General features: G+C 44.6%; 1 protein-coding gene across 2 annotated transcripts in view; it reads right to left on the bottom strand.

The window, feature by feature from the left end:
• The window catches only part of CAMSAP3 (calmodulin regulated spectrin associated protein family member 3), a 267,765-nt gene that overhangs the window by 37,642 nt on the left and 202,804 nt on the right, over window positions 1-27,319 (bottom strand). For both annotated transcript variants that reach the window (XM_078682487.1, XM_078682477.1), the window contains 3 exons: window positions 8,265-8,326; window positions 7,065-7,137; window positions 4,040-6,155 (listed from right to left, as the gene is read on the bottom strand). In XM_078682487.1, coding sequence (XP_078538613.1) covers window positions 4,040-6,155; window positions 7,065-7,137; window positions 8,265-8,326 — 2,251 coding nt within the window. The remainder of the gene's footprint in view (window positions 1-4,039; window positions 6,156-7,064; window positions 7,138-8,264; window positions 8,327-27,319) is intronic.

Here is a 27,319-nt window from a genome sequence, read left to right as displayed (position 1 = left end):
CAATACCACCTTTGGGCCCCTTGATCAGGATGATAGTAAACTCACCGAAGAGGAAGATGCACATTGGAGCATCCCCACCTTCGAGCTGCCCCCGGTCAAGATATGTATGGAGGCAGCATTACAACTTAAAGCATTGCACAGGGAAAGGGCAGTTCATGGGAGAACTCCATCAGATAGAACAGGTTCAAATACATTTAACAATGGCCGGAGTATGAGCTGTACAGGTTATATTTTTATCAACCTCGAACAGTGGGCTTCCCTCATTGATATTGAGGTACATTATTAATTCTACTTTCTGGTGTACATCATGGAATACTCATTCACAAAAATGGTTTGATGTTGCAATTGGTCTGCCCACAAAGGGGTAGATTATACCTCTGGCCCACTGATTATTGCAGAGCCAAAGAGTATTCCTTTTAGGATGCAATGACCCTCACCCACCAAAGTTGCATGCTTCATCATTGGGTTATGCAACACGAAACGTGCTGTGAACTGGTAGTGGCTAAAGGGCAAGAAACATGGTGACCACAACTAACTGTAGACTATAGGTGGAAGAGCTAACAAATTAATAGAGAGCCAAGCCAAGAGTCTAGATCAGATCTTTGAGCCAGTGCAGGAGCAGAGCCCAGAAAAGATTTGCTATGTAAATCATACAACAAACATTACACAAATATGATGAAGTCTCTTCAAAATTCGAAAAAGTCTATTTCTTTAACATTTGGAAGCTTTGACATCAATAAGGCACATGATAACACTGCACTGAGAGGTACCTATTAAAAGTGATACTTTTATACAACCGGTAGTCTGAACTCACATATTTGAAATACTTTCATATGCGATAATGAAGAAAAAAGTTTTGCTGAAATAAAGTATTTGCCTAAGATCCAACTATCTATGCAGGGAAGCTGCAAAGTATCCAGGTTTTCTGGTTTCACTTTGTACAACTCAGGAAATGCATATGTATTTGTCTCCCTTATGTTAAGGCTTTGTTTTTACCAGAGTTCATTTTTCTGCAGTTTTTAATGACAGCGAGAACTTGGCCCAAAGGCAGAGCTCTTTACATGAGCACAAGTTACATTATAGAAGGTCACATGCATTGTTTATAGGCATGGGAAGATTAAGTCTTTGCCCAGAATCGCAGTATGTTGAGCAGATGAAGAGACTCGAACCCGGATCCCCACTTCGACACTCTGCAGCTCTGACTTTAGTGCCAGACGCCGGGTACAGGAAGGGAGGGAGACAAGCAGAAGCCACATGAAAGCTCGGCTCGTTATGGGCTTGAGGTTCCAAGAGGACCTCTAGCTGAGCCAGAGCCAGGCTTCAGGCTCGAGAATTCAGTGGCTCTCCAGCCGCCACGGTAGACCTATCGGACGATTAGTTCCTGTCAAGTCCCACCTTTATTACATTAATCTTATTGTTGTGAAGGAACAATATAATTAAAAGAACAATTAATACCTTTACCAGAGGTAATTTCACATTGCATCAGAGTAACTGATATAATAAAATAAAAAATCTGAAAATTCAGTGGTTCCAAGATCAAAAAAATCTCAACAAATGAGCTCTATTTGGAGCCCTTTGGGTATTGCACTTCCCACCCAAAGTGAAGCATGACCCAAAGAAGCATGCCATCCTGTTGGGCAAGCGTCATTGCATTTTACAAAGACTACTCTTTGGACTGGCAATAAACGGTGGCTAGGGGTATAATCTAGCTCCTTGTGGGCAAATCAGAATCTCACACCATGTTAATAATTGAGTACAGAGATGGGAGGAAGTGTGACAAACCGTAATCAATTCTCTCGCTTCTTGGTTATATAGTTAGGTCATGGAATAGTTAGTTGCCTCTTTCTTCACATTTAGCATGGGCTTCGGAAAGAGATGGGCCCAGAGGACAGAGCAGAGTTGTGTATACCAGCTAACAGCAGGGCAAGCCACAGTAGGTCCTGCCCAATTGCCTTTGACATTAAAGGAGGCACAGGGGCTTACAAAGACAATGCAGCAGAGCATGGGCTACTTCGGTGTGCGCTACAGTGACTCCTGTTTGGCCAAGGGTGTGGATAAACCACTTTGATGCATGTCTCAAGATTGTTACGTGGCACACCACCTGGCAAATGAAGGACAAGCCTGCCTGGTGTGGGACCTCCACACTGGGAAGCACTTGGCTTGAGGACTGCAGCTTTACCTGAACCTGCCCCACAAGCAGTACTTGATTCTAGCCATTGTACCCTGCTGAGGCCAGAGTACAGCCGAAGCTGCTCCCTGGGTCTGACTACCATGATCACCAGGACATGCTCTATGAGCATTTCTTGGCCGGGGAAAAATGCCCTTCCCATACTAAAGTATACAAAAAAGTGATGGGTGGAATGCTTGAATTCAACTTAGCCACTGGTAATTACTCAGGCCACATTCCAATCCATTGTTATTTTGCACACGATGTTCCCATTGGAGCAGTGTTGAGATTGATATGCATATAGCTGAATCCAAACTGAGGTGACTACGAGTAACTATCAGTGGCTGAGATGAATTCAAGCATTCCATTCACCACTTTTTTTGTATACTTTTATGTGTTTCTCTATGTGGAATGGGTATGCCCAGACGTGGGTCCAGTGCACATTGTCACTGGACCCAAGCTATACCCTGCTGATGAGTCCATAACCAGGGTGCAACCAATCCTGGTTTACTTGTGTTCCGGTTTAGGGAGGAACTGGCTTGGCAGTTTGGGCTGGACTGTTGCCATCAGAGCAGAGTCAAGACTGATCTGCATAAAACTAGGTCTTTACTGTAGAGAGATCGTGTCCAAAATAATGATGGGTTAGGATGCAGCCCGAGTAATTGCCAGTGGCGGAGACTAATTCAATCATTACACCCATCACTTTTTGTATACTTTACCTTACTAAAGACAGCACCATCTGGATGCAAATACCTGGACTCAAAGCACTCCTTTCCAGACCCTTCCCAACCAGAGCTGGGGGCCCTGCCCATATCACAAGTGACACACTAGAGTACAGTGAAAGCACTGTATTCCCTGCACCTCACCCACTCCCCTCAGGGCCACCGCTGGAGTCAATCATCCAAAATGTCCATGCCCCAGGAGAACATGAGCCAAACATAAGCTGACTGCTATAGAACAGCTTCTTCATGAAAGCATGCAACGTGCCACTAGGTGAGAGATATAAGTGAAGGCTGTGCCTGTGGAAATGAAGGGTGTAGCTGTGGGGGCACATGAGGAGTCATACGCCTGCACGATTGCAAAGTGAAGGGCATGGGGTTCCTGTATGGTGTGAGCACTGGAATGCCGGTATCAGAAGTGCAGAGGTGACAGTATGGGGCAAGTGCAGGGGACGAACGATTGTGCCTGTGTGTAAATGCAGTGGGTGTGTGAAGGTGGTGCTTGCATTTGTGCAGGAGTGTGCCTTTCTTTGAGGATTGGAGTACTTGTGTTTCTATGGGAATTGAATCATCAGGATGAACATAGCTTGATTAAGGGCCCAATTTAGACACAGGCAGATGGGTTACTCCTTAACAAATATGGGGGATGTCTCGTCCACCATAATACAAGTGTGGTATAGTCTTCGGCACTTGTAATATGACAACTAGTTATCCACCACATTTTAATGGAGCACCCCATCCGCAAAGCTCTAAATAAGGGCTTAAGGCTTCACAATACAAGAAAGTGATTAGGAAGAAGAGAAGTTTTTGTAGAATTAAGAGGTAAACATTTCTTGAGGAATGAAGAAACGAGATTTACCTGCATATCTTTAAACCGGAACTGTACAATGTATGTCTCTGGAAATACTGACCGACATGTTTTGGAAGACAAAGCTAGGATGATTCATGAGAAACAGGGATGTCAGACCTCTCAAAATGCCAGTGGGAGCAGAAGTGACATCATGCCAACATGACACCAACACTACCACCCCTCAACATGAGCCGTTTATCCCTTATCTGTTCATTTGCCCTTTAAAATGCTTTTTTGTGATGCTGCAGGACCAGATGAAAGGCAGAAGTGGCATAACAAAATGAGCACCAGAAGAGATCTTACCTTAAAGAAGAATCCAACGCCACTTCTCTGGCCTGGTCCAGACTCATCTGCTATAGACTCCTCCAGGGAATCATCTCCTTCTCCCCCAGAGTCCTCAGAAAGCCGCAGAGCAGAGAGCGGGATCTCGATCAAATTGTGCCTCCTTGTGCCGGGTGATGACACCTCACTGCTCATGCCATCCCCAGAGGTGCTTGAACTCTGGGGCAACACAGATGCCACAGGGCGATGGATGCCAACATTGTCCATGCAATATTCCCCGTTAGAGTAGGTGTCACCAAAGTCAGACTCTGCCCCATCAGCAATGCTGGCCAAGTCTGCATATTCATCATCGGAAAAGAGCAGGGATGACCTAGTTTGGACAGTAACTTTACTGGGTGAGAACTTGCGCAAGCGGGGCATGTTGTCAACATTGTTTGGTGGGGTCAACACTCGTGTAAGGGGTGGGATCTTCAGTTCCACGGGCCGGTTGTGCTTTGGACTTTTGGGGAGTGTAGGAGGCGGTGGCTTCTTGGCAACTGGTGCTGGGGATTTTGGATGTGGTGCACTAGTTCTTCGAGATGGAGAGGGTGACGGGGAGGAAGATGACAACTCAACAGATCTAGGAGGCACAAACTCCCGGCTAGGGCGATGTACAGGGGTCTTGGGAGAGGAGGCTGGGATGACCCAAGCTTTGGTCTTCTCCTGGTGCATCAGTTTCTGCTGCTGATCGGAGAGCCGCTGCATGTCCATCTGGAGGGAGCTCAATGCCGAATTGAGTTTGGCGACCGCCCGGTTGTAGTCACCCAAGTTATCATCCAACCCGCCCTTTGTGATTTCTGGTGAGAACGTTACCTGCTTGTCACTACGCCCTTTATTTGGAGTCTCGATGTTGTTATTTTCTTCAGGCTTGTGTTCCTTCACCAGCCTGTCCTGTGCCCAGGGGCTTGGCATAGTCTCCTCATCCTCTATCCTAGACAGTCTGTGCTCCAAAGTCACTTTCTTTTCATCCTCGTCAACATCCACATCTTCTGGATCCACCTCCCCATCAAGCTCCTCTTTCTTTTTAAGCTGCAAAAAGGCACTTTTACCCAATCGCTGCCTGTGTTTGGTGAAAATGGCCTCAATTCGCTTCTTCTGTGCCTCAATGGCTCGTCTCTTCTCCTCTAATCGAGCACCAAGTTGGTTCATCTCAGAGTTCAGGGCTGGGCTCTTACTTGGGCTCTCTTCTGCTTTCTGAGCCCAGGTGGTAGTTGTTGGGATTGCAATTGGCTCAGAGGTGGCTTTGGGAGAACCGCTGTTACCATTGGGCTTCACATCTGTGGCCAACTTTTTCTTCCGTTCAGCGAAGTTTGTCATTTTCACCCCAGAGCTAGAGGAGGTTGAGCTGTCAGGTTGAGAGCTCAAGGAACTTTGACAGGAGGTGCAGTCATCTTTTCCACCAGGATCCTTCTCAAGGGGTGGCCGTGGGCTATCCTCCATATCAGAGTCTAGGCTGTTATCTCTCAGGACGGAATCATCATCTCGTGACATTCGATGAGCTTCTGGCACAGATCGCCCATTAGTTGGCCCATTATGAAGTCTATAAACACCTGCACTGGGCACCTCTGGGGCATCTTCTTGTGCCTGCCCTTCAATATGAGAGTGCCGTGGTGATCGGGGCTTCATATGCCCTTCGTTCTTCTCAGGTGTATGGAGGTAGAAGCCGTCAGCAGCTCCCTCTGGATGAAGCCGTGGCTCTAGTCGTTCTGAGCTGTGGATAATCTGCAGGGCCTCCTCAATTGTGGGCAGCTCAGAGTGATTCAGCCCATCCACTGGGCCATTCTCCAGAAGTGCTCCCTGGGCTTCCACATCTTTACCCCCTGTCTTGTTGGACAACTGCATCTTCCGGATAGCCCGAGGATTTGTCACATGCCCATTAGAACTAGGCCGGGAATCATCTCTGGCCATGTACACGGGCACATCTTCTGGTGGTGTAAATGTACTTCTAGTTGTGCGTTTTGGAGCCGTGTACGTATTTGGTGCCAAACTGTCTGAGCTGACTGACCTCATCATAGAAACTGGATTCCCCATCACGATGTCCACATCACTGTCGAGTCCAAAGGGAATGCTGAAGGAGACCGCTTGTGACAGAGGGTGGCTGTGAAGCAGAGAAAGGCCAAGCATAAGGAAAGAATGCAGAAATGCAATTTTCTAAATGAGAATCAGTTGCTCATTTTAAGTCTGAACTGGATTTTGCAATTTGTACATTCCTAGTGTATAGTGGAGAGAAACACTAACTATTGTCTTTACAGTTAGACACCATAGCTGCGCCCATTTTAAAAACATGCAAGACGTGAGGGTCTACTATATTCTACAAGGGACTCTACTCTGGAGGAATGCAGATGAACTATAGATCTCTCCTTATAGTTAACAAACTCTGATATGTTGGTTCGAGCAGTCGCGTCAGATTATCATTGAAGATGTTTGACGAGTACAGGAGTGACTGCCATTAGTTTCTTTTTGCGTCGCTTATGTTCTGCTTCCTTTATTATGAACTCTTCTCCAGGCAACAAAGCAATGAAAGAAGTGCCGTATGGCCACAACACAAATCAGCTTTGTAGGGTGGTTAAGGAGCTTCCAAATACAACCAGCACAAGCTGGGTGTCACCTTAAGAGTACTGCTAGCACACCACATGGCAGTCCATCTGGTTGCTTTACAATAACAGTAACTTTTATTATGTTGTGCTTCATACCTCACTTTCTACGCACTGTAAATAACAAGTGTTACTGCTACCCAATTTGAAGGTATTCAATTCATGAACCTCAGAAAGATTGAAGGCTGAGTTGGCTTGCACAGATGCAAGCGCTTCACCTTCAGATCACTACATGCTTCAGTGGTACAAGTTCAATTCGCTGAACTCTCATACTTGCTAAAGAGAACACCAGGTATACGGTGCTGAAGCAACTGCTCTGGTGAAACTGGCATAGGTGCCTTCAGTACAGCTTTTATTTATTTTTTTTATCTCCCAGCTTCTCAAAACCAGAGCACAGCATGAACCCTCCTCACCTCAGTTGCTTTTTATTCCAAGTCTTGCCAAAACCCTCAACTTGGGGCATTGAAGTAGAGTGATGCAGCGACCCTGGAACAAACAGAGCAAAAGGTTAGAGCTGGACAAAGAAAGCATTTTCAGCACACAGACAAACTCTGGTAATCTTACAACGGAAATAACGTCACGCAAGGTCCATACATCACTGGTCTCATACAGTGCCATGGAGACTCATATGCAGAAATATTACAGGTTTAATTCAGTGGCCTCAAGCACCGCAATGGGGTTGACTTGACCCAGAGTCTACACAGTAACCAATGAATTTGCCCAACAGGCCCCCATTTGCTAGTAGTGCAGCACCATTTTATCCCCCTCAGGCCCACATTACAAGTGGCTCGTTAGTTTTGACCGGCATGGTAACTAAAGTAACCAAACCCATTCGAATTCAGTTCAGATCGAAAACTGCTGCTCAGCGGTATCCAGGGAAAGATATGCAGAAATTGCCATCTAAGACAGAATTTCGCATGTTATTCCTCCAAAACTCAATGTTCTGGTATTACCCCTCTTCTAGAATAGCAGAACTCCTCAGTAATGGTACGCAGAGGGTAGACAAATAACGAGGATTTCTGCAGTCCACTCCTGACCCCCTTTTTCTAAAGAATGTAGGACTGGGCTTATGAGCTGTGAGGGGCCAGCACCAGACAAGCTGGTCAGAAACCCAATACACTCCACACAATCTTAACCGATGTTCTAATGATAGGTTGGACCTGCTTTGGTTCTTCTACCCTTTCTGAAGGAAATAACAGATGTGGCCTTGGTGAGAGGTCATTGCTCTGACTCATTTTGCTTCCCCCCTTCCCTGGGCCATCTCACCTAGACCTTAAGCTGACCCTGTACCTTTGAAGAAAAGAAAAACCCTCCCACCTCCTCAGTCATCTCTTGTGGCCCAAAGCCAACTTTGGCCCTTTGTGGATCTCACCCCATTCCCCTCTCTCCTGTGGGGCTGCTCTTAGTCACCAGTAGTCTGGACATTAAATGCTCTCCATCTGAAAGCGAGTCTGTTGGTCTCCTTCCTTAGATGGTGACTGAATTTTCCATTGTGCGCTCTACGTTTCAAAGCAGAATGATACAACTAAAGGGTCTCTGAACATGTGAAGAAACAACCCCTACTCTGTAAAATGAAAATAATAATGTTTGAAACACGTTTTCACCAGACTCACCTGGAGACTGCAGCTGTCCCCCAGACAGGAGCGGATGCCGAAATGTAAACACAGGGGGTGCACTGTGGGGATGCAAAAGTATAAATTAGAAGATTGTGAATGGCAGCATCAGACGTTCTGCACAAGATTACTAGAATAGGACTGGTGCGCCAGATAAATCCCCTAATATAGGTCTGTCCAATGGCCTCAATGAGAAGCAGATCTCCACCGAGAGCTAATGGCGCCAGACAAGTCTTCAACTGTATCAAAGGGTTTATAAAAGCGTGGAGAAGGAGGAAGGCTTAACATCAGGAACAATACTATTTAATGGAGTTCTAAAGAGCATCCAGACAGTGAAAAGGTGACCTAATTAATGTCAAATCAAGGTTCCACTAAAAAAATAAAAAAAGCACACCACAGTGGGGGAGCTTGGCCTTCCCAAGATGGAATGGGAAGATGAGGGGTCTCGGGGAGGACCTAAACAGAACAAACAAAAGAGCCAACAGCCCATACAAGTTCACCGAAGAAAAGTTGCTTGAGCTTTAAGTGCTGCGGTGGCTGGCCTACAAGGAAGGAATGGCAGGAAAGCCCAGTCTTTGGTACATCCTTGAAGGTTACGAGAGTCAGGAACAGAGTGGAGTGACAACCAGTGGGGCTACCTTGAGTCTATCTGAGGAGGCAAGGAGTCCCGATGAATCTCTATTTGTCCTATTCACATCTCAGATATCGGTGCTCGGTCGCGAATTCCTGGTGTTGGTACACATGCGTCAAATGTATTTTCAATCATGAACTGTAAAGCTCTGAAGAAGTGCTTAAATGAAACGCCATCTACTTGACGTTAGTTTTTTTTGTCAGCAGTTACTGACAATAGGCCGTATCTTAGGATCCCTCTCATTTGGTACAAAGTCAGTATGTCGGCTTTAGGGGGGGGCTACACATTTCGGATCACTTTGCAATGTGTTATTAGAAGGTATGTTTTGATACTATCAAAATAATTAAATAGTAAAATGATATGCATGGCAGTTTTCCACGAGAAAAAGATAAAAAAATGTATATGGAGTTAATAAGTTGTACTTCTAATATCGGGGCAGCAATAGTCTTCATGATAAAGCAGGTAATGCAGTTCCTGATTTATGTACTTTTTTTTAAATAACAAATTTCTATGGGGAACTGTCATTTGTCAAAAAAGTAAAAAATTATTACAGCGATTGATTTGATAGAGTAGTTTTTCCTACTTTTAGCTCCTTTGTTCCTTGACTTATATATGTGTCCTGATGATACAATGCAAGTATCAAACAATGCTGTTCACACCTATGAAAGAGCTATAAGGAAAGAAGAAACTATTTTCAACCAAAAAATGACCCAGAACTAACCTGACACACTGTTACCTCATACGGATTGGTCCCAGCCCTGCCAGGCAGAGAAGACAGGAATCAGGCAGTGGGCAACTGGAAACAGTATGTACATGTGCCAGGTCATATAGAGACCTTCTAAAGTGATAACAGAGGTTAAAGGAGACTCAAGTAGATCATTTGTTCTTCTAAAGAACCAGAATCCACTATGCTGTGACAAGACCACCACCGTACACCACTATGGTCCTCAGCTGACAGGGATCCTTGCTCTGCAGGAACCACAGATCAGAAACCACCGATCTGCCATCCAGGGAAATTAACATGGAGGTGCTGTGCGCTTCATGGCCCTGATCAGCCCGCGTAACCTCTTCAGAGGAAAAGATTACCTAAGGCCGAATGGGGTGGGCGAGGTCATGCTTATAGTGTGCAGCAGTTATTTAAATAAGTACACAGTGACTGCTGTGGACACAGATTACCTGAAACAAGCTCAACAAAACAAAGCATTGTGAGGTTCTTTAATTTTGACTCCATCTTACTTTTGTCATCAATTTGTGTTGCCTTTACACAGACTGCTCTATTCATGAAGTGTTTCTGCCCTTTGGACTGCAACGTGTAGAGAACCCCCCTCTGTCCTTGCTTTGAAAGCAATCTCAGACACCAGCTGGCCTAACTGCATACAGACATGTTCTGCCATTACTGATTGACCTATAAGTGCTGTAATTGATTGACTTATGGGTTGGGCAGAAACACGACGTAAGGGGGACATTCTGGTTACATGATGTTTTTCTATTGGCTAATATTTTGCAGATCTTGTATGTCCATATTAGGTATTTTGTATGCTTGCAGAAGCTAGGACTGCCCCTTTCTTTTATGCTGAGTTTGTAAACCTAAGCACATAAAAGGCCTCTGTGTTTTGTACTCTTTAGACTGCCTCATTCAGTTGCTAAAGGCTTCTGTGTGACCTAGTCTCACTTAATTAAGTTTAATAAAGATGTCTTTTCATATTTCAGCTTCTGTGCCAAGTTCTTTTGTATTAGTGAGACCCCTGAGAATGAAGATTACAGTTCTTCAGATGGCGCGGCCAACGCGGGCTTCATCAGAGAAGTGACTTTCTGTGGGAGTGATCTTGTCAGAAGACTGAAATCTACTGAGGAGGACAGAACAGGATTCTACTAAGAAGGTACTCTGTGCACAGGGATTCTGGAGATTCTTCGTCTCTGCAGCCCAGTATATTTCTGCTCTTCCTGATTTTGACCCTCCACATGATGTCACTCCTGACTGAGAACCTTTTTGGCGTGAGTATTAAAAAAAAAAAAAAAAAAAAAAGACCGTTAGGTCATTTAGAACTTGACAGTTAGAATTTGGATAACCTTTTTGATTGGTAAGTGTAAGGTAATTTAGTAATGCTTACTGTAGCTTTGGAACTTTGGAATTTGTGTTGGCCAACTTTTGGATTTGTATAGGTTTGTATATGCGAATTGCAATTTGTGTAGACAGGTAATGAGGAGAATTTTCTCTATTTGGTTTAGTTGAATGGTGTACGTACGAAAAGTACATTAAGCACTATTTTGATTATAATATTGTATATTTTGCAATATTTTTGGCATGCCTGTTTCAAAGCTCACACAGAGGAATGTGTTGCTTTATTTGGAAGGTACCATAGTGTGATATGAAATTAATTAGCCGGCTCTCCTAGAAGGAATACCTAAATAGGTTTAGGTATATAAACATATTTCTTCCTTGGTGATTCTGTATCCCCAGGGAATTAAAATATGGACATAATACATACAAGGATCCTTTGTTCTGTGCAATTTTATGAATGAAGATATGCAGAGCGATTTTTGGTGTTCTGCTAGTCAAAGCTAGTGAATTGAGTGTATTTTCGCTTCTTGGACATACATCAGTCTGTTGTGCTGTTTTTGCAGTCTTTTGGAACACAATTGAGAAGCGTTTCTTGTAAAAATGACGTACAACTAGTATTTTCAAATGGTTTGGTATAAGTACAGTCTGTGGGCTGTCCTTTGTTTCTGTTCTGAGTATTGGTTTGTGGGTTAAATGTGTTTAAATGTCTATGTGGTTTTCCCATTAGTGCAATTTCTGTAAGTGAATAGCGTTGGCGCCATTTATGAAATGCATGGCTAAAGCGCGCCGTATTGTGTGTCCTGAGTGTTTGACCCCTTTCTGTTTATGTCTGAAATGAGCTCAAATATGTGTTTGTGTTTTTTCTTGATGTTTTCAGTCTATTAAGCAAGATGTCTAAATGTTTAAAAACTAAAATGTAAATTCGCATTCACTAGGAATAAAAAAGCCCCCAAAAAATGAAATTGGGTGTTTTGCAAAAAATAAATAAACTTACAGCATTTTCCTTAGATACATTGTATTAGATATTAACAGGCAAACAGATCAGCTGAAGTAAATTCTTGCTGAACTTAAAATATTATAGAACACGCATTGATATGTTTTAGTTTGAAAAAGACTGCCAGCTGCTAATGTTACAAACACTTAAAAACAAGCTAAATAAACAGGAATATTTATTCAGCCAGGATTTTGCCCTCAGTTGCACAGGTGAAACTTTGAATTTCAGAATGTTGTTTTAAAAAGGTTCCAAAACTAAGGTTCATTATTTTGTATTATAGGAAGACATTTCAATTAAGGGTTTTCCTCTCTTTAAGCATTTCTGTAAGCATATTCTTGGCTCAGTTGCTAAATAATAATTAACCCATGTAATGAAGAAACATTTAAAAAGAAAAACCGTAACAGATGCTGAAACAAGATAAGGCAAGTGCAAGGAAACTAAAAAGTTAACGATGTCTTGAACATTGATTGGCAATCTCAGATAAAGATCAATCAGGGAAATTGGTTTTGCGAGGTCAGTTTCGGGTGAAGAGGTTAGTTTCTTACAGTTTAATCTGGTTAATGTGTACATGACCTGGGGAGGCCAGACCACTTTGTTCGTCAGGCTATCTTTGCAGGCCTACGTGGCACATAGAAAATAAAAAAGAAAATGAAGTCAGATTCGAGGAATTACAGAGCCTGAATATGTGGAATTATCAAAAATGATTGGGTTATAAAAATAAGTGCTACAAAATTCGTTTTTTACTATTCATGAAGCTTAATACTTATACTGTGACCTCCTAGCATTATAATTTAATTTAAGTTATGGTATACTGCATAATGAGGACATTAGCATATAGAATTTCACTTGGCGCAGGCGTGAAAAACTCATTTTTCTAAGGATTTGCATGAGAGATGTCTAATGTCCAATCTCTGCAATTTGTAAAGAACATTCTGAGGATGATTAATAAGTAATGCAATTGTAGGATCTTTATTTTTAAGTGCCCCAAATATCAAAGTCGAATTTGGGTAAAATTTGGGCATTTTTGCCATTTACAATAGCTTTAAAGTGCTTTAGGCTTCAGTAAATGCATACATTTAGGTATAATACAAATTTGCAGGTTGTTCCCATTTGGGTTTGCTTTTAAATAGGTCAGTGAGCCAATGTGCCTGGTGCAGAGGTTTGAATTTAATATCAGGGTGGAAGGTTTTACCTTTTGCTGGACCTAACTGAGACCTTCATCCATTTAAGGTTGATGAAATGAGTACCATTGCAAACAAGCATTTGTTCTAAAAACTGGTATGTGTTTTATTATGTTTTGCGAATTAGTCACAGTAACGGTTTTAATAATCTAAGTATAGAAATAAATTGTAGCCCCTAGCAGGAGTAATATATATATCATGTGTTTTTAAATAGGGTTGGTTATTGCAGGTTAGAAAGAGTTGGGAAGGTTTTTTGTCTTTTTCAGCCTTAGAGTGAGGAAGAGATAGAGAGCTGAGGAGTCCGCAAGGCAGATTTTGACCTTAAGGTCAGTGAGGTAGGATAGGAGTAAGTGTAAACAGATGGAGAAATCATTGCTTGGAAAAGCAGGGCCTCAAAGGGTGTTGGCGCACGGGACACTCAGAGTGTCTGTGAAAAAGTTTTTGGAAAGTTAAAAAGGTTTAGCATGTTTTCAAAAGATGGTTGTTACAGTTGATATTTTTGTGTGTTATGTGCAGAAATGTTTGTGTGTTTTACATATTTTTGCATTTTATCCTTTTATGAATTGTTCCTGCTGGTCCTGTGTTTCAGAAGCGACACAGTTAGTTGTGTTTGACAGCCAAATCTCCACTAACTGGTGATCTGCTGTCAAAAGGAGGGTGAGGATTTTAAGCCTGACAAATTAAGCAGGCCTGAATATTCTGTTTTGGGCTGCAGGTTCACAGTGCATAAAGTTAATGCAATGGTGTTGTGTGTTACCGCTTATTTACATATGCTATTGTACTTTGTCTATGCTTTTTGTGCTCGATATACAGCGCGTATATCTGATGGCTTGGCATATGTGTTTTTTTTTGCGCTGATACTAAATTTCACAGATATGATTTTTCGTGCTGTGAACAAAACAAGACAACACTTCACCAGTGTATGTCAAATTTGGCTATATAGTATTGAAGTAAAATAAAAGATATACAGGATCAAAGTGTGTCATCTGCTGTTAGTCACGATACTGTCCTCTTCCTTTAAGGAACAGGCAGCCCTAAATTTATGTATCCTGATTGGACGCAAGGATAAATTATAGATTTGTGACTCTTGTACATGGTGACCTAATTTCTATATTACATTAGTCAGTTTTGTTATGCTTCCTAAGTAGTGTATGGCTTTGTACCATAAAGGAAACAAGGTTTAATTTTTCCCTGAAGAAGGAACTGGAACATTAGCTGAGATTACCGTATATGGTTTAGCGGCCAGTGGTAGAGTTAACATTTTTGAACTATTTTAGATTTTTTGTTCACCCAAGTAATTCCTTGTTCTTCCTATAGATTTTTCTTTTGTCACTTCTCCCCTGACCGATGTCGCATCGTGCCTAGCTATTGGGGATTTTAGCTGTGACCTAGTCCCATTTCTCTTTTCCATATTCCTTTCACCAGTCAGCTTTCATTATTGTAGGTATATTGCTCAGGTTCACACTCCCAGACTGCAGTAATGTATCAGAGACACCCCATATTATGTATAATTCCCTTTTGTATGACCAGACTGGTTTTCAAGATTTTTCTTTAGGCCTACTTTGATGTTTTCCAGTCTGACTGTCAGGGTAGTGATGGACTGGTTAACTGACTTAATACTATAGTAAGATAAGTTTTCCACCTCAATAGGAGACACCTTACGTTTTTTGAATATGACAAATTCAATGCCTATTCTAATTTGGTTTTTAGTTCCTTTTTTTCTGCTGCTTTAATTTTTGGTGGATTAGATGTGTTCCAAATCATGGAAATACCAGGACTCTCTAGTTCTTGTCTTTTGTTTCCACATTTTGATCATTAGCTTTTTTATTGTATAGTGCACCTGATGCAGTTATTAAAAGGGAGGTATCTACATGTCCTTGATAATATGTATTATGCGATTTCTCTTTTGAGGTGTTGTAGATAAGGAATTAGGGAATTAGGGTAATCATTGAGAGAAAAAAAATGTGTTTACCCCATTAGATGATGCCACCATATGTGAGGACATCCATTCAGATAGAATTCCCATGTAGCTATCTACCCTTAGATGGTAGAGGATATGCTCTCACATGGAAACCCAATTAAAGAGGCTAGAGGCACTGTTTTGCCTACTGCCTTTGTCTTTGTATTGCCTTTGAGAATGACAGTGTGTTCTAGACCAGAAATGTCCCATGACGTATGGCCACTCCTTTAAAGATTGCAGGCCACTTGCTTGCAGTCCCCTTGTTATACAATGAACTGTTTTTGTACTTAATTGAAGGAAACAACTGTGTCACATTTCCTACGTCACTAGGTTCCGCGGGATTAAGTCATAATAACCTGCGGAACTCACCCACAATCCCATCAGTGACAGCTAACAGACGAAGTCCCAGCACCCAGAAAAGTAGCAAGATTGGACAGCGATCGCCAGCGTGCCATCAGTGGTATCTCCAACGTATTGTACTTGCTTCATCAGAAGGCGTTGAACATCAGAAAAGAAGGAGGATCTGGTTTTGCCACAGAACCAGAATTTCAGTGCAAAAGAGCGAAAGAGAAGGATTCTTGTTGTTTGAGGCTTCAGTTTTCCACCTGTCATGTGCTGGTAACCTCTGACAGTGTGCAGTCCCTTGAGCCCCTTGGCCTGAGTTTTGGCCACACAACCCCTTTTCCTTTGCTCCAACGGAAGTGCAGTGCACCGGAGGATCCAGGATTGGCAAAAGGCACTACATTGTGGTACCTAGGATTAAATGAAAGAGCAGCCCGAGCATCCTCTGACACTGAATAGAGAGTGTTGGAGCCTGAAAGTGTTGCTGAGAGTGACAGTCTGTTGCTCTTTCCCGATTAATAGTACTTGGGTCTGCATGAGATGATCTGTGCCCTTGATCAATGAAGAGCACACTATCTGTAGTACCTGCAGCACAAGAAATATTGGTGCACTGCATTGAGACATTGCGACTTTTAAGTGAGCTTTGAGTGTTTGCCAAGAGGGCACTCCAACGGATACTGAGTAACATCATTTTCATGAAAGGCCTGAATGAAGAGGCCCATGCGGAAGAAAACAGAAACAGGATTTGATGGACAATAGAAGCCTGCCAGAGAGGCTTCGACGGACTCTGGGTATTTCCCGTGCGATTGCATAGAATGGGTTTTTTGAGACTGATTTTATTGGCATTGTCAATAGTCACTGAAATACATAATGTTTGCAAAATAGTTTTAGGATTTGCCTGTGTAATGGCAAAAGGAGGGGCTGAGGTTCTTTAATTTTGACTCCATCTTACATTTGTCATCAATTTGTGTCGCCTTTACACAGACTGCTCTATTCATGAAGTGTTTCTGCCCTTTGGACTGCAACGTGTAGAAAACCCACCTCTGTCCTTGCTTTGAAAGCAATCTCAGACACCAGCTGGCCTAACTGCATACAGACATGTTCTGCCATTACTGATTGACCTATAAGTGCTGTAATTGATTGACTTATGGGTTGGGCAGAAACACGACGTAAGGGGGACATTCTGGTTACATGATGTTTTTCTATTGGCTAATATTTTGCAGATCTTGTATTTCCATATTAGGTATTTTGTATGCTTGCAGAAGCTAGGACTGCCCCTTTCTTTTATGCTGAGTTTGTAAACCTAAGCATATAAAAGGCCTCTGTGTTTTGTACTCTTTAGACTGCCTCATTCAGTTGCTAAAGGCTTCTGTGTGACGTAGTCTCACTTAATTAAGTTTAATAAAAATGTCTTTTCATATTTCAGCTTCTGTGCCAAGTTCTTTTGTATTAGTGAGACCCCTGAGAATGAAGATTACAGTTCTTCAATTGTGAACAGTACACACCTGTCACAGACCTGCTGCAAGAGACGCCTCTTTTTTTTTTAAGGTCTCGCCTAGCGTTGCAGCACGCATGCGCTGCCCGCTCTGCAAGACATTGTAGATGAGGAAATTTGAGAAGAGGACTTGAAGCCCAGCCCCTCTTTTTCTTTGGCTGGCGTCACCGTTTATGTAAAACTGTGGCCACCAATTGAAACTGAGGCTTTTTAGTTGCCGCCCTTTCCCCTTCCCGCCCGGCCCATCCGGACTGGATCGTCTGCTTTACGGCTGTCGTGAAGCAATTTCTTATCTTTATAGGGCCCAAGTGTTTCTAATTAGTTCATCGCTTGCTTCATTCCGCAGAGCGAGCTTTAGGGGGCCATCTGTTTCTAATTATACCTTGGGATGCGACCTTCCAAACGTGGTGCATTTTCATAAACGAGACTCATGGTATCGCCTCGGCTGCCTCTTCGCCTGGGTCCGTTGTAAACACCGCAAATTAGTGGGGGTTTTTTGCCTCCTATTTTATCCTGTCTCTGGAAGGTGAAGTGTGTCAAGCAGAGCGCCCTGTCCCGGGGCCTCAAAGAGGATGGGAACGGAGGCGTTTGAAGTTACGTCTAGCTAGGCAGCTGCCACGCTCTCCACAGAACCGGGCCAGCACCACCTGCGTCACTGCCATTAAACAGCTTCCCACAGGCCTAGAGGAAGCAGAATAGCCCTGCCGCACTTCTCGTGGGAGGAGGACAAGCCCCGCACAGGAAGAACACGTCTCCGGAGGCACCCACCGCCATGGCCTCTCTTCATGGAGCTGTTGTGCTGCGAGGCGCTGGCGGTGAGGCGAGCCCTGGCGGACCCGGCGCTGCTGCGCGACGAGTGCATGCTGCTCAACCTCCTCCGGGTCGAGGAGAACTACCTGCCGCGGTGCTCCTACTTCAAGTGCGTGCAGAAGGACATGCAGTCCTACATGTGCAGGATGCTTGCCACATGGATGCTGGAGGTTTGTTTCCTAAAGACCACCCGCAGTCTACGCTAAGGGACCCCTCCATACCTCACCATGTGCCCCCAACTACACAAGGAACCTCTCCCCACTACTTGCATTTGTTTTGCATATTTTGCCCTTCTCTACCCTCCCTTCCGGGCTGGCAGCTGCTGCTCTTCATTTACTTAAACATTTCGGAAAGTCCCCCTCAGAGAGGGCTGTCTTGCGGCCCAGAGTGGGGGCATCCTGCATTAACTTTTACCTCTAAGGGTGATAATAGCTTAATATGTTAAAATTATTGACACACAAGCTGCTGTTTCTTCCTATTACAGTGGATGTCTATGTATACAAGAGGTGCCATGTTTCGCCATATTGATTTGAGCTGTAGGGCGGGGCTGTCGATTCCAGAAGGTGTTTGTAGGGTGCCACGAGTGGGAAGGATTCCAGCCCCTGGCTCACACCCAGTAAGATACCTCGGGTGCCCATCCTTGTGGAGCTCGGCTGTACTCCGTGAGATCCGTCCCCCTCAGCCCCAGAGATGCCTAGAACACCCCACCCCTCCTTTAGCAGCTCTGTACGCCCCCATCTTCATCCCTCACCCACCCGGAAAAGACATTCCTTGGTAGCCCATAGCCCCAGCTTTATTTGCATGTATCGGGCTTCTCTGTCCAACCTTCCTTTGAATTTTAATGATTTTTTAAAACTAATTGTCGGCTTGAGCACACGAGACTTTCGCTTCTCCGTTGATCTTTCTCTGCCCGCCCCCCCCACACGTGCCCGGTCTCTCTCCCCATCTCTCCATTCTATCTCATTCTTTACCTTTCTGTCTTTCTGCCCTGTCCCTCTCTATCGTTTCCATTCTCCTTCATCTTTAGCTCCTTTCATGTGGTTCTCTTATGTCACACTCTCTCGCTTTCCTTTTTCATTCTTTCTTCTCTCCCATCTCCCGCTCTTATCTCTCGCAAGTTCGCTGTCTCCCGCTCTTTCCCACCGATTTGTTAGGTAGTTTCTCTCTCCTTTCTCGTTCATTCTCTCCCTTCAGCTCACCTGCTATTGATTTTTTCTCCTCCCCTAACTCTACATTTCTCCATCTACGTTTCTCTTCTCTTTCATGCTCTCTCACTCTTCGCTACTTAGTAAGCGTTATATAAATGCAAATACCTCTTTGCCCTTTCCCTGGCTTTCCTCGCCTTTGTTTCGCCTTCCATTCTACCATTTGCCGGCACTCTACCGACCACTAGAACTCTTGCAGACTTTCGCTCTTTTCTTCACCACCTCTCTACCATCTTTATCTTTCAGTTCCTCGTCCCCTTCTCGCTTTCATTTATGTTTTTCACTATTTCTCCCGACCCCTTTCTCCTTCAATTTTTTCTTCCAGTGGCCCTTTTCGGGCGCTACGGCACTGCGGCCTTCAGGAGCCCTCCATGGCGGCACCCAATCCTGATGGGCTCAGCTCAGGTCCCCCGGGGCCCCCGGCGCAGCACCCAGCCGTGAGCAGTATGCAAAGGTAAGGCCGGTCAGTGAGTTTTATTCCTTTCTATGTCTGTGAACGTGTGGCTGCACAGCTCATCTCGTTGGTTGCACATGGTTGGGGTTATTCTTACATAGTATAAACTAACCTCTGTGTATGACAATCTGTGGCACTCTTTAGGTCTTCTCTCTCTGCCCCCCAACGCACACTTTTTTTAAACTTTAATAAGCGTGGCACCGTCTTCACGGACACCGCGCAATGCAATAGGTGTTGCTTTTGGTATTGTAAATAACAATGCCTTTTAAAATTTTTTTAAAGGCATTGCCCTTTACAACGTCAATAGCTCAAAATAATGTCATTATGAGACCTATTGCATTGTAAATGTTGTTTATACCGTGGCTAGAGTCTGTGCACCAGCAAGTGCACTTCAGCTAAGTGTGTGTGCAATTGCTTATTAGTCTTTCATTGCTTTCAGCTACAGGGATACAAAGTAACAATGGGGCCTAGGTATCACCAATTCCCAGCCCCTAGGGAGGGAGTACAAGTGGTGGTTAGTCAGGTCTCGGATTATTCCCACCCTCTATGGAGTAGTATTACTCTTCAAGCTTAAACACCCCCCCATTTAATCACAGAGGCGTCTCCAGAAGTGAAATTGAATGAGGGGGGCCCACATCGACCCACAGTACAGAAAAAAACTGGTGGGGTCACCTATACTATATAATATTTAAATTAGCATCTGCGTGTATATCTATAAAGATATGCATGCATACATGGTCAGATTTAAGCAGGTAACAAACGCTGCTTTTCAATTAAAGGTAGTTGGACAAATGAACCTGACTGGCAAGGTGAAGTCTTTATTTTGTGCTGTCTCCTCGCACACTCAGAAGCGGTGGTGGTGAGGCACAAGGAAGGGTTGGGACTATTAAAGCTGGGGCACGTGTCCCATCTTGCCCTCCTCTTTAGATACCAGTGTTTAATTAAAGAAAAGATATTTGGAGTCACCCACCTCCCTCAAGAAAAAGCAGCTGCACAAACTTTCTCAAGATCAGTGAGAAAAGAAATCCAAATAATTCAAGACTAGTGAGCAAGAAGCTCTCCGGAGTAATATGAATAAATGCGCTGTGCTTCTTTTTATTTGTAATGGTGCGTTTTAGGTCTCGCCCACTAGACAGTGTATACAGTCTGTTGCGAGACGTATTGTTAGCTTGCACAGGGATTAGAGCCTGCCAAGTGCTTACCGTTGGCTGACTTTTTGTAACTCATTTGCTTGCCTAGTTGTTAGTTTCGGTAGGTTTATCGTCCTTTTCTTGTGTCTGTCCTTCCCTGGGACCATGGACACAACTTGTGTACTTCCACTGCTTTCTTCTTCAGCACTGCTGTTTTTGTTTAATTTAAGTTTTACAGGAGTGTGGATCTGTTTTTTAGCTGTTTCCCTCATACACTTATATCCCCACTTCCGCATTCCTCTCTCTCACTTGTGTGAGTCTCCCACTGTGTTGCTTTCTTGCCTGTGAGCTTCTCCCGGCTAGCTACACGTTTCTGTCTTTGGCGTGTTTGCTCCTCACAACAATGCTCTCCATGTTGCTTCCTCCATCCACGACCCCCATTTTGCTTCTGCCCAGTGTTGCTTCCCCACAACCCGCTAAAACAAAAAGAAAAATGAATCATCCGTATTTGGAAAGAGAAAAACACCAGCAAAAGCGATGCTGTGTTGTATGGCTAAAAACCATTGGCAAAGCCATAGTCCCATAGGAGAGACCGATTGGCTTTGAAAATGCGTGTTTCCCATACGGTATGGAAAAAAGGGGTGGCTTTGTGTGTTAATATGCATTTCACCCTCTGTGGACACAGGAGGTACACAAGCGTTGCTATGCATCTTTTTCCGTCCTCTATAGGGACATCAGAGGTGGCAATATTTTTCATGGCATATCAAGATGATCATGGATCCCTATGAATTTCTTGATTTCACTATGGGGACACAAGTGGCAACCATCGGCCTGTACGCATCTTGTTCATCGCTTATGGATGTAAGAGATGTCAGAGTATTTTACTCAATTCTATCTACACAAGAGGTGCCCATTTATCTTGTTCACCCCCTATGGGCATGAGAGGCACTTATGTGTGCAAATGTATCTCAATCAATCCTCGTTGGGCAATCGTTGCCACCTCCTGCATTTCAATAGAGGATGGAATAAGAATCAAGAGGGAACTATGGATGACCCATGCACCTTATTCCCCCACCTAAGGGACAAACAGGATCGCCATGATGTGCATGCACCACTTATTAAATTGCCTATAGGCAGGAGATCTACCCACAGATACGCACGCATCTTTTGTTTCATATCTACGGCCACAGCTGATCTTAGGGATGCCTACACATTTACTCCATCTCCTATGGAGAATGGAGACACAGAGATGGACACTTGCTTCTAATCCTCTTGCTCCATTCCCTGTGGGCACACACCTATGACCAAAGGATCATCCCTGTAGATGTACTTCAGATCATCCCTCTAGATGGCCAAAAGAGGCCAACATGTTTCTAATATTTCTCGACCCCAACACAAAATTATGCAGGTGTGCAGAATTCAGAATTTCAAAAATCTGAATGTTAAGTTCACACAGCTTTACAACATAAGCATGTGCCATAACGGCACTACAAATGCAGCTCATTGAACACATTACCTAAAAAATTTACAAAATATAAAACAAGCTCAGGTGTAGCCTCAAAACCGCTCTGAAAATACAAAACCTTTTACGAGAGGTAATTTATTATAAGTACCTCTCGGAACCGGTGCAGCAAGCATTCCAAACTGCAACTTAATATATAGTTTTGTAGACTCTAAGTCAGGGGTACGCATGAAATGTGGGTGTAAACTTTCAGAAGTTTCCAATTTCAAATAGTGGGACATCACTTTAGTCACGCTATGTGAACATTATTAATCAGTGTAATAGCAGCATTGTTCATATGATTTAGGAGTATTGTTTTAAATATAAGCCTGGAGGCATCCGAGAACAGTGATTTCTACTAGAACCATAACCATCTTCAGTTTACCAAAGATCTTATAACTAATCCCTTTTCCATCAGTCGGCTAACTTCTGAAAAGCTTTTCTGGTAGAGAATAAATGTCTTTCAAATGTTTTTTTCCTTGCACCACACACAGTAAGCTTTTTTAATATAAAACAAATTCTAAAAACGCCAGAACCCCTCTTCGGAGCTAAAATAGAGAAGTGGGTGGGCAGTAAAGATACCGCCATGTACCACATTTCCCACCATTTTTATTAAGGGTTTCCTATTAATACTGTATTTTATTTATGTGTAAGGCATATTGTTAGTCAAAAATTAATAAAATATTTTTAAATACAAATACAACGCCCATTGTTTTGAAAGCGGCAAAATTGTGAAGGGAAAGTCAAATCTGATGTGACGCTTCACTACTAGATGAGGGTGCTGTCCAAGATATTGTTCATAGCTAAGTAGCAGCATTGGACTCCTTGTGGGTCATGTTCACGACAATCACGAACCAATACAACCTGAAGTCCCTTAACCACAAGAAGAGAAGCGGCAGTGTGAGGGCTGGTGTAAGGGTTCATCTTATGGAGTCCTACTGGCCTTCGATGCTCTTGACATCTACCTTCCATTTGGGTACAGGAGTTTTAGCAATTGCATCACCCCAGCAGCAATGGGTGGGCCCTACCCCAGCAGCAATAGGTTGGCCCTACCCCAGCAGCAATGGGTGGGCCCTACCCCAGCAGCAATGGGTGCGCCCTACCCCAGCAGCAATGGGTGCGCCCTACCCCAGCAGCAATGGGTGGGCCATAAGGCGCTGCAGCAATGGGTAGGCTATAGGGCGCTGCAGCAATGGGTAGGCCATAGGGCGCTGCAGCAATGGGTAGGCCATAGGGCGCTGCAGCAATGGGTAGGCCAGTGCTTAATTTGAGCCGGCGCTTTCCGGTGCTCAGCACCGGCACATAATTGGTTGCCGAATCGGCACCTAATTGTCAACACCATACCTAGAACAGTCTACCACATGGTGGCGCTGCACATCTAATTTAGAGATGAGCATAACAAAGGTTGTTTAGGAATAAAATATACATTAACATTGCTGATACCAGCCTCCCCAGCCATTCATTTAGCTTTGGGGACCGGGAATAATGGAACTTTCGCATTTACATGCAAGAGAGATTGTTAGTAGTTGTTTTGGTAGCGATGACAAGGGCGATGGGCGGTGCAAGCAGCAGTGGCCTCTTGGACAGAGCCCTGGCACTTAATATTTTACAAACTAAGTACTGGAGTAGACCCTACTCCAGCAGCAATGGGTGGACACTACCGTAGAAAGCAAAGAGTGGTTACTAACCCAGCAGCAATGGGTGGGCAATACCCCTGCAGCAATGGGTGGGGGCACTACCCCAGCAGTAATGGGTGCGGGCACTACCCCAGCAGCAATGGGTGGGGGCACTACCCCAGCAGCAATGGGTGGGGGCACTACCCCAGCAGCAATGGGTGGGCCCTACCCCTGCAGGCAGTGCTGGTAAAGAAGGTGGGGTCCAACCAGATCTAGGAGCTATTATACAGCTGGATTGGATATCCAGTGTAGCCTCACTGAAATATGCTGACGACAGCTTGGTGCAAATTGCCGACACCAGGAAATGTTCAAGGGGTGCCCGCACACTCTGCGGCCTTAGCGTTCAGATCAGCAACACGCAGGCAGTGAGGTAGAGTTCATATTTTTGCTCCAGGTGGACCCAACGCTTTTGCCTTTGTCTCACATGGCCATTAGCACTCCTTTTGTTAGGGTCTTGTCGTGGCTGGGAGCTAGCGGGAACTCAACACCTTGGTGCCAATGACCTTGTGGAAACAAAGGAACTAAACTATGACTGGAGGCAGGTTTTTTCTTCTTTCAAACAACGTATGTAAGAGACAAGTATACCCCGTAAGAATCTCAGATATATCTGTCCACATGAGTAAGACACTAATAACCATTGTACAGCACTTCCTAATAACTTAAGGAGTACTCAAAGGTACACTTTAAAAAGCCTTAGAAAAACTAAAGCTAGAAAGTGCGGGCTGACAGACACGTCCCCGCAAGGGACCCTCATAAGGGGGCGCTCCCTTTAGTGCCACAGGATGGCACACTGGACAGCCTAGTATCTGGTGACCCCTTAGGGGTACCATGCATCCCTTCCGACCGAGGTGGGGGAAGGGGAGAGGTATGTAACCCACCATGTTGGCATATTTTGTATGCTAATAAACCTGCAGCAATTTTTCCCACTAAAAAGAGGTCTTGTCTGCTTATTTATGTACATGTATGTTGCTGCGGGAGGGCTGGTGAGTGTGTCCAATATTGGCAGTAAGACCAGCAAACTTCTAAACTGTGCCTTGCAGTTTTCGTGATGCTAGTGTTATATTTAGGCCTAAATTACTTACGATGCTGTATGGTAAAAGACTATAATTTCATTGCTGTCCTGTTTACCCCTCCCTTTTGTACTACTAATGGTTGTGTCCACCTCGTGTCTCTTTCAGAATGCAAGGGCTGGCAACATTCTTTGCTGAGCGTTGGTGCTTCACTTGTTCAGAACTCACTGAACTATATTACAAAGACTGCAACTTGAGACCAGGACTAGCAGGTAACGTAAAAATCAGTTGTCCACTGAGCTAACTACAGAAATAGTCTGTGACCTGTTTGCAGGGCCACTGGAATTATGAGACGGTTCGGCCACTGCGTTTTCCACATAATTATGTATTTTCTGCACTGTCACATAATCCCACCATCTGCTGCACATTCTCCAGATTTTAACAAAATGTGCTTTTTGCTGAAATGGGTCCAAAATTACTGAAAACGTTGCAATGTATTTTCACCTTCGCATAAGCGGACTGGTCATCTTTTAGTTGCTTATAGCTGTATTTAGTTGTTAAACTAGTGCAAATGAGGTGACATCTTTGCCCAGACAATGTTACCATGAGTAACCTACAGCACGCCTGAGGTGCCCCTACCTCTGCAGCCCCAGTATCCGTCAGTCCTCGGTGGTCCTTACCTAGGGGGCACCGGCCTTAGCATGCGCGGTTCCGAGTGGGTCCCGGCCATGCCGCCCCGTTTGCCCCTGAAGCCGCAGCCCGAGCAGCTCGCACCCGACCGTGCAGTCCTGCGTCCCGTGCCTCTTAATCTCGCACCCTGCTTCGAGACAGCCCCGGGCCGCACCTGCCGCTTCCGCCCCTTCCCGCTCCTCCGTGGGTTCTGGCGGGAGGCGCCTGCGCCGAGGGCGGCCTCGCTGGAGCGCGGAGCTTTGCCAACCTCGGAAAATAGGTCTTAGTAAACAAAGGCCGTGTTTGTGCCGCGGCTCCTGAACGAGGCCTTTGTGTGCGGGGACAAGGAACAGGTTCTGCAATAAAAGGGCATTCCAGAGGTGCATGGGAACAAGGCCAGGGCAAGGGGTACCCAGCAGAAGACTGGCACCAAAGGATGTGCACATGGGAACTTCAAGGAAACGCCGCCAATCACAGCCCACAGGGATACCATGGTAACAGCGTCGGGGCACGTGAGGAGATTTGGCACGGGAATCGGTGCCCTGGGGAAAATCTGAGAACACCACAGTTAGACAGCGTGTCCAAGAGAACACTGCCACGAGTAGGTGCCATGTGCACAGAAGGACAACACTGCCAGTGCAAATGTTACCAATGAGCAGGATGGCATGAGAGGGGGTGCCCACAGCGGTATCATGGGACTAAACCAGGGATGCTCATGAGAAGAGTGGCCAGAGAGGCGGTACCCATGGGAACACAAGACAATACCGCAGCGCAGGAGAGATCAAAGGAAACGCACAAAAGTTGATGGGAGAAATGCTTGCAATGAGTATAACAACTGGCAGTCACTCGGTGTAGCACGCCAACCCACTGGTCTTTTGCACACCAAGCTACAACTGTTTGAACCCAGCCATAGCCTGACCCTGCTCCAATGGCAACAGTCCAGCCCGAACGAAGTACAAGGCCAGGTCTTCCTTAAACCAGAACACAAGCAACCAAAGACAGGGTTCACCCTGATCGGGGCTCTTCAGACAGGTGTGGCTTGGATCCAGTGGAACAGTGAGCAAGGGACTGACTCATTGCTAGCATTTCTCCCATCACCTTTTGTGCTTGATGTACTGATGAACCCCAGTCAGAGTAAAACCACTTCTGGGTTGCTTGTGCTCTGCTTCAGGAAGGACATTACCTGGCAGTTTGGGATGGACTGCTCTATTGGAACAGGGTAAAGGCTGATGTGCATACGGCTGGGTCCAAACTGAAGTGGGATGGTGGGCAGAAGAACAGTGGGATGGGACGCGGCCCGAGCGATTAGTAGAGGTTAGCCTTATTGCAAGCATTCCTCCCATCAACCTTTGTGTGTTTTGAGGTCAAAGTAAACACCATGAAAGGTGCCAGATGAAATAAGGTCAATAGAAGGGATGCCAAATGAATACCATGCGACCAAGATCAGTGCTAGATGCACTCATGAGAAAGCAGCCACAAGAACACTCCCATGGTAATAGGTACCCACAAGAACACAGACACAAGAAGAGGCATCAGATAACACTGGCATGAAAGTGCTATAGCAACTCAGGGGAACATCAATAGAGGAGGAGATGTCCAATAGAACACTGGCATGAGAAAGGTATCTGTAAAAGCACAGAGAACAGAACTACTGGAAGCGGGGTCCACAATCCCAACTCAAGAGTACACAAACAATGTAAAATGTGCCCAAGAGAACATCTTGGGAAGACTACCAGTGTAAGAGATGCTAGTGAGTAAACTGCCTGAAAAAAGGGGTGGCCATGAGGCATTGTACAATACAACCAGTGAAAAGGACGCTTATTAGAACCCCATGAGAAGGCAGTACTAGGAGACTGGAGCAATCTCATAATTCTGAAGAGGCCTAAAAGGAGCTTTTCCAGAACTGGAAGAATATGGACTCCTTTGAGAGAGATC

This window comes from Lissotriton helveticus, chromosome 1_1, assembly GCF_964261635.1.
Source record: "Lissotriton helveticus chromosome 1_1, aLisHel1.1, whole genome shotgun sequence".
NCBI classification, from domain to species: domain Eukaryota; kingdom Metazoa; phylum Chordata; class Amphibia; order Caudata; family Salamandridae; genus Lissotriton; species Lissotriton helveticus.
Note: the sequence above shows the minus strand (reverse complement) of the source record. Positions and strands in the feature narration are given on the sequence as shown.